Here is a 9,184-nt window from a genome sequence, read left to right on the forward strand (position 1 = left end):
CGTATGTCCTGTGTTCAGTGTTAGAGTTTAAATACAGTGCACAAGACAGCTGAAGGATGGAAGCAAGAGTGAAAGGAGAGGTTTACAAGACAGAAGTGCGACCGGCTGTGATGTATGGTGTGGAGATGGTGGCACTGGGAGGAAGACGGGACACCGAGCTGAAGATGTTCACGTTCATTGGACTCAGCAGGATGGACAGGATTAGAAATGAGTCCATCAGAGGGACAGCTCAGAGTCAGAGAGGCTGAGAGGGTTTGGACATGTGCAGAGGAGGAGGGTGGACATACTGGACGAAGGATGCTGAGGATGGAGCTGCCAGGCAGGAGGAGAAGAGGAAGACCACAGAGAAGATTCATGGATGCAGTAAAGGAGAAGATGCAGAGGGTTGGTGTGACAGAGGAGGATGTGCGACCCCTGAGGGACTGAAAAATGAAGCTGATGCTAAAGTACAGTTTATATAAGCTTTCTGGAGTGTTTTTGAAGACAAAGATCTCCCTTGCTGAGTGCTCGGGTGGATGAACTTCATCAGTATTTAATTAGCGTGTTGCTTGGCACTAATTAGCAGGTGTCTGTTTGTGTCGGACATCCATAAGAACTGTTAGAGCGCCACCTCTCATTCAGATACGGTAACTTTCAAAAAACCAACATGGTGGCGTCCAAATCAGTGGCGCTGAGTCAGTGGGTGACACTTACATATGTGATGTCAAATCATGACAAACATGCACCGGTGCAAACTAAAGAGCAGGTAATGGTGACTGACTGCTCTCTGGTTTTTGCTAAATAAACTCATTTTGAACCTGATGGGGTTTTTTGTGTTTTTGTTTTAAAAAGCGTATATTGTTGTTAAGAGGCTTCACTCATGCAGAGGGAAATAAAGTGTTGAGCAGCTCTCCCGTTTCCATTAGATGGAGGGAAAATGCTGAGCAGCACAGCAGCCATGAATCACGGCTGAGTGTTTGAGGCTCAGTTCGAGCCGAGCTATTGTCCTCGGGCTCATAACTCCTCGACTGGAAACCCACAGGCATTAAGCAAGATGACTTCTGTACCCAGGGAGAAACAAAAAAGCAAAGGCCGAGCCATTTGGAGTACACCAAGATTTTTTTTCTAAGGCAAAGTAAAAATGATTTAAGACTCTGTTGTTTCCTCTGGTAATCAGTATCGTTCTACACCGACGGCTTCATCCAAATTGGGTTTCTTATAGACGAGTGGCAAGAGGCGCATTTCACTTCTGCTAGGATTGGGCAATAAAACAACAACAGCCCCCTAAATAAAAAAAATACAGCTTCCCTTTTAAAAGAGAGAACTTTCAGGCTTTAAGCTTTAAATATTCTACAGTCAAGTGATTTTTACTGGGAGTGAAATGAAGACAGTCACCGGATCTATAAAGAAGGTCCAAATGTCCGTGTGGTGATAAACTCAAATAAGGAAGACGTCAGTCGTGTTTAAAGGTTACAAACCTCTATAGTCAGACTGCCGTTCTCATTCTCGAGCCAAATGACTGCACAGTACAGTGGACACTTTAATCTTCATAGCAGCGCTATAAGATGTGGTGAAGCTGTTTTCTCTGCATTTGGCATCACAGTTACAAATGTCACCTGTGTCTGCTCGAGTGGAGCCAAATCCTCAATCTAAAGAGAAGAGTAGGGTTCCTGCATCATGTCAAAAGTCTAAACGGATGCAAATACCCAGAAAAACAGAAAACAGCACAGATTTCTGTCAAGGTGACAAAGCCTGAAGCTACAGTTACACTAAAGGAAAGAGTGGTTGTAGTCGTTGCTACGACCACAATCACTGCAACCGCAACGATCTTGCAGTCTCGTTTCTTTTAAATGGGAGCAGAACACAACAATAACACAAAGCTGGTCTGCTGTCAGTATGAATCGTAATTACATGCAGCCTTTCTGTAAAAATATGCAATAAATGTAACAGGGGGAAAAGAAAAATCAGTGAAAAACGCAAATCTGTTGCCATAATCGTCTCCGAGGCTACGTCCACATGCACACGGGTATTTTTGAAAACGCAGATTCTTCTATGCATTCGGGATTTTCATCCGCACATAAACAGCGTTTTGGGTCAATGAAATGGAGATTTTCAAAAATTCAGTTTTGGCGTTTAGGTGCGGACGAGAAAAACTGAGATTCATGCAACGTCTTATTCTTCTTCTAAATTTGATTAGCAGACTCGCGCAACGTCAAAGGCGTGTGCCGTTTTTGACACCGTGTGTGCCGTACACACAGCTACTGTCCTTCCATTTAAAAAGACGCAGGCATCAGGGTGAACTTCTACATTCAACACTCACAACCCAAATCCCAACGTCAGTTTTGAATAAATTTACTTTTTTTAATTAAATTGATGCATGCTGTTTGCATTTTGCTCATTCCTAAGTTGTGAGTCTGCACAACAGCCAAAATACGGTCTTTAGTTATTAACATCTGAAATGATGAACGCACTTGAAAAATAACACAAAATTAGCTGCCTGACCAGAAAAACTAAAACCTTTCAGCAGTACTTCAGGTTTAGTGGTGGCACAAACCCTCTTTACCCTTTTCCTCCCAGGCTTCTAGACTTCTGATTGGCCAACATTTAGTTTTTAGTGTTTACATGCGGACAGAGATATTTTTCCAAAACTGCACGTGTGGACGGGATTTAAAAAAAAAACAAAAACGGAAAATCTCAGTTTTCAAAAATACCCGTGCAAGTGTGGACGTAGCGTGACTGCACTCAGAGTCGCTGTAGTACGGTGATCACACTGAAAAATGGCACAAACGCTCGCCAACCTTGCAATTATATGAGAACAACTAGAATAAAACAGCTGGTAGTCAGCTGAGTCCATTGAAATTGAAAGCGGTCGCTGAAGGTTTAAGGTATTTCTCAACTCAAACTCAGGCGGACAAACTGCAAAAAAATTCAACGTAATCACTGAGCAACCACCAATTTTTCCTAGTCGCTAGGCAGTTCCCTCCTGATTTTACTCGATATGACTGAGACATTACTGGCTTTACATTATGCAGACCAAATGTGCAAGGACGCGAATGCCTCCTCTGACTGCTGTTTTGTCTCTGGTGTCTTTCACTCTCAGTGTTTACTGTAAACATTTTACAACTTTATCGCTGTTCAAGTTCTGCTGCGTCAACGTGTCAGAATGAGACCTTAAGCAGACCTAAGAGCTCGAAACATCCCTGCACTGCTTTTAAACACTAAACATTACTTTCACCTTGCTGCAGGGTCGCAGCTCTGTTTGGCTAAGTGTCTTATTAAACTCCCCCTGACAGGGAGGAACATTTACTTCTTTAATATTTGGTTTGTCTGACACACATCCTCACAGCAAAGGGAGAGCGATCTGTCCAGCCCACATCTTATTAAAAAGGATATTTACATATAGAGTAAGAGCCTGCTCCTTCCGACACTTTATCATCTCACCTCTTCCTGCTCTCTCCTCTTCCAGCGCAGCTGAGCGTTGGCCGCTGCCATCGCCTCGATCACGAACGTGGTGGTCATGTAGCTGTAGAGGAGATGATAATCGAGTTAACAGGTCATATTTTTAATGACAGAGGAAAAAAAAAAAAGTCTGATCTATTATCAAATGGTGCTTTCACCAGCAGAAACCTTCATTTATTACGCCGCCGCAGGCTGGCGAAGGAAAGGAAAGCACCAAGTTTCTGTGTATAACAAATGAGGGATTTATGAAAGCTTCAGATTAGAATAAGTTTAATGAAAATGGGTTTATAAAAAGGTTCATATTGTTAGGAAAAGCCTACACTGGGCCTTCCCTATAAACTTTCCATATTCGCAATGACAGATTGCAGAGTTTGGATGTAACATTCTCATATTTATGCTGGTTTGAGTGTAATCCCAACTCTGAAAAACTGATCCAGTATCAGTAACATTTCGTTGCTTGCAGGTATACACCAGCTACTAACATGAAGTGGAAGAAGCAAAGTTTTATACGCATTTATTTATTTGATCCTTATTTGCCCGGTGCGCTCCCTATAATTAAAATCTCTTTTTCAAAGCACACTGCCAAGAAAGCAAAAGGTTGCGAAAGCTATAAAATGAAGAGGCGCGATCAAGAAAATCAAAGCAAACAATTACAAAAAACCCCAAAACAAAGTCCAGCTCAGGAATAACGCGCTTGGAAACGGAGCTCTTCCAGGGAGATGAATGAACAGCTTTAGTGTGTTCTGCAGATTGCTCCATGACCAGGGTGCAGAGTGAGTTTGTTCTACCAAACAGTCACCAGAGAAATATATATACAACATGTAGAACATGAAATATTCTATACTGGGAGTAAAAAATGTTCACAACAAAACAAACCAAGACAAAAATAAAGCGATTCCCTCTAAAACATACTTCGGTGTCTCTGTGTATGAAACTGATGTCATCACCGTGATTATTTCGTTTTATTTCTCCACTCGCTCCTCTCATGTGTGAGTAGGATCGCTCAGCAAAGACTTCCTGTCACTCATTTATTAATAAATCCCAATTCAGTTAAGTTATCCTGAATTATTGCATTTCTGTTATTTATTATTATTAGTTGGGTAACCAAACCCTGATCCGACCTTGCATTATAAAGAATTACTTCCAGTGTATTCCTCACTTCCTAATTCCAGCTAACCGGAGGCTAGTTGGCACCAGAAGCTACACATCCAGGTCCAGCGTGCTGAACTATGAAAGCTCCATCCTTTCTCAAATAAACTTCAGATCCCTGAGTTACCACCAACAACCACTGAAGCAATCTGTGCTCCACGCCACGACACTTTTGTTAATTAAATAGTCTTTATATATTTCTTAAATCAGATATTTTTCTACATAATAATCTGATTTTAGGGGTAAAATTTGGCAAGAAACACTCAGAACTACAAAAGAAATGTTCATTTGAAAACTCGACATAACTGACCCTGCACATAGTGTGCCAATAAAGCCTGAATAATTTCAGCGCCTGAGCATGTCTTTAATAAACATTGCTACTTCTTGCTGTGGGTTCACTGATAGGGACCAAAGGAAGTCCAGTGTCATGAAGTCATTTGAATGAGCACTTCTCATATTTCAGCTACAAGCCTCTCTCTCTTAAACTTAAATACCAACACGCATCTGAGATGTTTAGGCTACATCTGTAAATGGAAGATATATTTAAAAAACGAAAACAGGGCTGCACAATTTCACTTGATTACAATTTTGGCTTGTCTCAGTTAAATCAAGATAACTGACTGAAGGTGAGTGCTATCAATCTGTCTTTAAATCTCCACCTGGTGATGTGCCTGCATGTGCCAATCACAGCTCCTCCCTGCACCGTGCAGTTTTATGTTTCCAGTAAACAGTCTGAACCTGTAACGCTACATTAAAAGACGATACAAACACCAGACAAGAAACAAATCGAGAGCTCGTTCCTGGAAGCAGCTCAATCCTTCAGATTCAGGGCCAGCGATGTTAACCACGAACAAATCACACCCGGCATAATCATGCAGTCCTAACAGAAAGTAACCTGGACACAATAGAGTTTTTAAAATGTGCCGTGTTATTAGTGAAAGAGGAAGTAAAAGAAGGCCTACTGGGTGGCAAATATCAACCAAAGAAAGAAACCCACGTTTACCTGTGAATCCCAGACAGGAAAAAAAAGGCAGAGGTGGAAGTCAATGACTATTATTATTTAACTAAGTTTGGATCAGAGCAACACTCACCTCATAAATCCTAAAAAGGTGATGAGGGCCAAGCTGACCACCCACCCAGCTTGAGCGAAGGCTTTGGGCATCGTCAGAGCTCCGGTCCCCACAATCAGGTTGAACATGTACACCAGCCCCACCTGGAGAGGAAACCACGGGAGGTAAAGACATGCACAGGCGTGCTCCTGATAAATATTAACATTTATCACCGCACAAGCTTTTCATTTCACCTCTGCTGACCCCATCTCTCCACAGACATCCAATATTTTTTACTATTGTATAATAATATTAGAAAATATTATTAGAAACTATTAATGATTTACTAAAAGCCTTTTTCCTCAAGTGCAAATCCTCAGGCACCACAGTATCAGGTGCTCCTTGGCACCCGGGCTGATACAGATCAAGCTACTTGGGTGGAAGAATGGGCCAGTGCCAAGGGAGACAGTAGGGCTTAATTGGGCAGCACTTACACTATCGGATAGCTGAGTGCTTTAATCATTCAAGGCTTTTACTTCCTGGAAAAAGAAAAAAAAACCAAAAACAGAAAATCATCTGACCAGCAGAGCTGACTCTTTGTGGCAAAGTCATGCTGAAGTAAGCAAAGTCAGGGTATGTACTGAGCTGTCGAACTGAGTAAAGACGCCTGACGTGACAAAAAGAAGAAAAGAGGACGTAGAAGGATCTTTTAAGCTTCCTCTTTATTTATCATTGCACTTTCACACACAAAACTTATTTTTACAAGCAGACTTGATCAGCTATTTTCACTAAAAGGCATCTCAAGACCCTTCGTTTGTAAGAAAATTAGAGAGAGAACCAAAAAAATGAAATGATCCCCTGCGAGCAGCACTTGGTGACTGTGGAGAGGAAGAACTCTATTTTAATATCAAGAGACAGCCAGTAGAAGCAGGATCAACCAAAGGGGGGAGAAAAACGTTGCATACAGTGAACATGAACAACAACTAGTAAATATAACTACAAGCCTGCAGTCTGAGAGTGAAGCTAGTACTCTCACTGTGGTATTTTCAATCAACTGAAGACTTTTCAGAGAGCTTTTAGGAAAGCCTGATAATAAGGAAGCACAACAGTCGATCCTAAAAGTAACATGGATACATTTCTGAGGCAACTTGACACAGACGTGTCCTAACTTTATGAAGTATTTAACGTGGTTGTTCAGCTCACAGGGTTCCGGGTTTCTGAATGTCAGGGGTTCAATCTTATTTTTAACCCTCTCTGCTTCGAAGAGCTTTGTTCAAACAAGTTCCAAGGTTGGCAATAAAGCAACAATACTGCAACTACAGCATTTTCAAAGAGGCCAGTCAGGTGGTTAAGCATGTGCCTGACCTTAAAAGGAGCTCTGACAAAGACGACAGCTGCGGCTTTTTAATCGGGATTTTAACCTCAGCAGTTTCAATCTGCTATTTTTTTTGCCACTTGTTTTGCACATATTCAACTCTGTATATTTTATAATTATTATTATTATTATTATTATTTTTTTTTTTTTTACTATTTAATTTGTAAAAATGTGTGTATACACACACACACACACACACACACACACACAGGAAAATATTTAGTATACACATCCAGAAATGCATACACTATTATATATTGTACATATATTTATTAGTTTCAGGTTGGCCATTCTTGTATTTTGCTCGTTTGTGTTGTTGTGTTTGCACATCTCTGTTGCTTGTGGGGCTCGCACACAAGAATTTCACTCGCATGTGCTGTGCCAGTGTGCCTGCACATGTGATGTGACAATAAAAGTGATTTGATTTGATTTGATTTAAAGCTAATTCTTCTAAAATTTGAAAGATCATTGCTTTCCAGTCTTTGGTTCCTACAGTGACACCATCACACACTAATGTCCTCTAATTTTCTATCCAGGTCAAGTAAATCATTCCCTGGCCGTCACATAGCTGCTGTGTTACTCTTTCTTTGAAAACACTTTTAATTAAATTAAACTATCAGCACTGATTTTGTGTTTAGGTGTCCTCACAACCAGCACCATCTCTTAGCTCCTTTAGTGACTAAATGCATCAGCTGCTTTGGGACAGAAGTGACGAGAGCACAGCCACGCTTGGAAGTCAAACAATTTCCTTCGATTTTCCTCTTTTCATTGACAGGAAAGCTGTGACTAACACACCGTCCTTTGTTTCCTTTAAACTACAAATTACAACCAAAAGCAGCACAGTGTGGCAGCCTTTAGAGGTCATAATGTGCTGAACATTAAACGCCCTTTCATGTGTTCGTAACAGTGTGCTTTAGTAGGAGAGGCTGTTTTAAACCAGCAAGGGAGTGTTTTAAATATTCAAAGAGAGACTGGGAGATAACTCCTGCATGCTGGAAACTTACAAATGGAGAGTAGGGCTCTCCTGTGTCTGTAATCCCACCTGCCATGGTCGGTGACCCTGGTTCTCACCTCTCACCTGGACAGAAAGAAAAAGCAGTCAGGTAGCTTATGAAGCCTGTTGCGTTACTGCCATGATGATAACAATGATCTTTTCTTAAGTTTCAGGGGGAGTGTCATTCGAAGTGCTAAATCTTTTCTTACTTGCATGGAAACAAAAACCCGGTAACTTATCGTGTAATTTAGCATTTACCTTAACATTTCCATGAAGTACAAGCACAAAATCCAACCTGGGACATTAATTAACTTTTAGGAGCTGCTCTTTAATTCGGCAGAAATATGACGCGTTAAATCTGAAGGTTTGTGTTCAGTGTCACATGTCTTCTTCCAGCTGTCAGTGACAAAAACTGTACTGCCATAGTTCCTTTGAGCCATGGCCACAAATATGACCTACTAAACGTTAAGTATGTGTATCTTCGCTGGCCACTTTGCCTTCATTTAGTTGAGTTTATGTAACTTCAGAGCTGACATTTGCATGGCAACCGCTCATTCGGGAAGTATAACGTCAGACTAGCACATCTATCACGTTTGAATAACAGCATAAAATAATTACTAATAAAAATAGATAAATTCATCAAGTTATTCTGCAGATATCGAGCTGCCACAGAGCTGTCATTACTGGAAATGAAAGTAAACACTGCTCACCTCCCTCCTCTCTGGTTTGTGTTGCTAACTTAGCTGCTAAGCTAGCAGGATGCTCGGGACCAAATCCTCACTCACTAGCCGAAAAAAGCTCACTTTTCCAGTTCAGCCAGCACGGACTGGTTCGCCTTTATGTGGCAGCCTGGAAGTCGGTGTAAAGCGGGAAATAAAAACACATTTCCACAAAGAAATACGTCTCTAACACGGCGCTAACTTCAGCAGTAAACTGAGGAACCAGCTGAGGTGCTGGTTCGGTCAACCAGTCAAATAAAACTACCTCTGACGCAAGCACACATTTCCGTTACTGATTTTCAAAGTAAAGGCTTGTTTACCCTAGTTGCAAGGCAGCCCGTTGGCTGACCAAAGAAGCTTTTATTTTGAACATTTTGCCCCATCTTATAATCGTTAACTTGACGACCCTACTGTAAAATCACGGTTGAAATTTGACTCCATGTTTTAGAGTTTAATACCA

General features: G+C 41.2%; 1 protein-coding gene across 2 annotated transcripts in view; it reads right to left on the reverse strand.

Annotated features, from left to right (window-relative positions):
• The window catches only part of slc38a12 (solute carrier family 38 member 12), a 79,813-nt gene extending 70,836 nt beyond the window's left edge, over positions 1–8,977 (reverse strand). For both annotated transcript variants that reach the window (XM_085272178.1, XM_085272177.1), the window contains exons 1-4: positions 8,716–8,977; positions 8,016–8,089; positions 5,679–5,800; positions 3,421–3,502 (exon numbers count right to left, since the gene is read on the reverse strand). In XM_085272178.1, coding sequence (XP_085128304.1) covers positions 3,421–3,502; positions 5,679–5,800; positions 8,016–8,060 — 249 coding nt within the window. In that variant the 5' untranslated portion in view covers positions 8,061–8,089; positions 8,716–8,977. The remainder of the gene's footprint in view (positions 1–3,420; positions 3,503–5,678; positions 5,801–8,015; positions 8,090–8,715) is intronic.
• Between the last annotated feature and the right edge of the window lie 207 nt (positions 8,978–9,184).

This window comes from Mchenga conophoros, linkage group LG4 (genome assembly GCF_057382185.1).
Source record: "Mchenga conophoros isolate Kocher_MC1m ecotype Shallow Benthic linkage group LG4, M_conophoros_male_GT1.1, whole genome shotgun sequence".
In the NCBI taxonomy this organism is placed as follows: Eukaryota; Metazoa; Chordata; class Actinopteri; order Cichliformes; family Cichlidae; genus Mchenga; species Mchenga conophoros.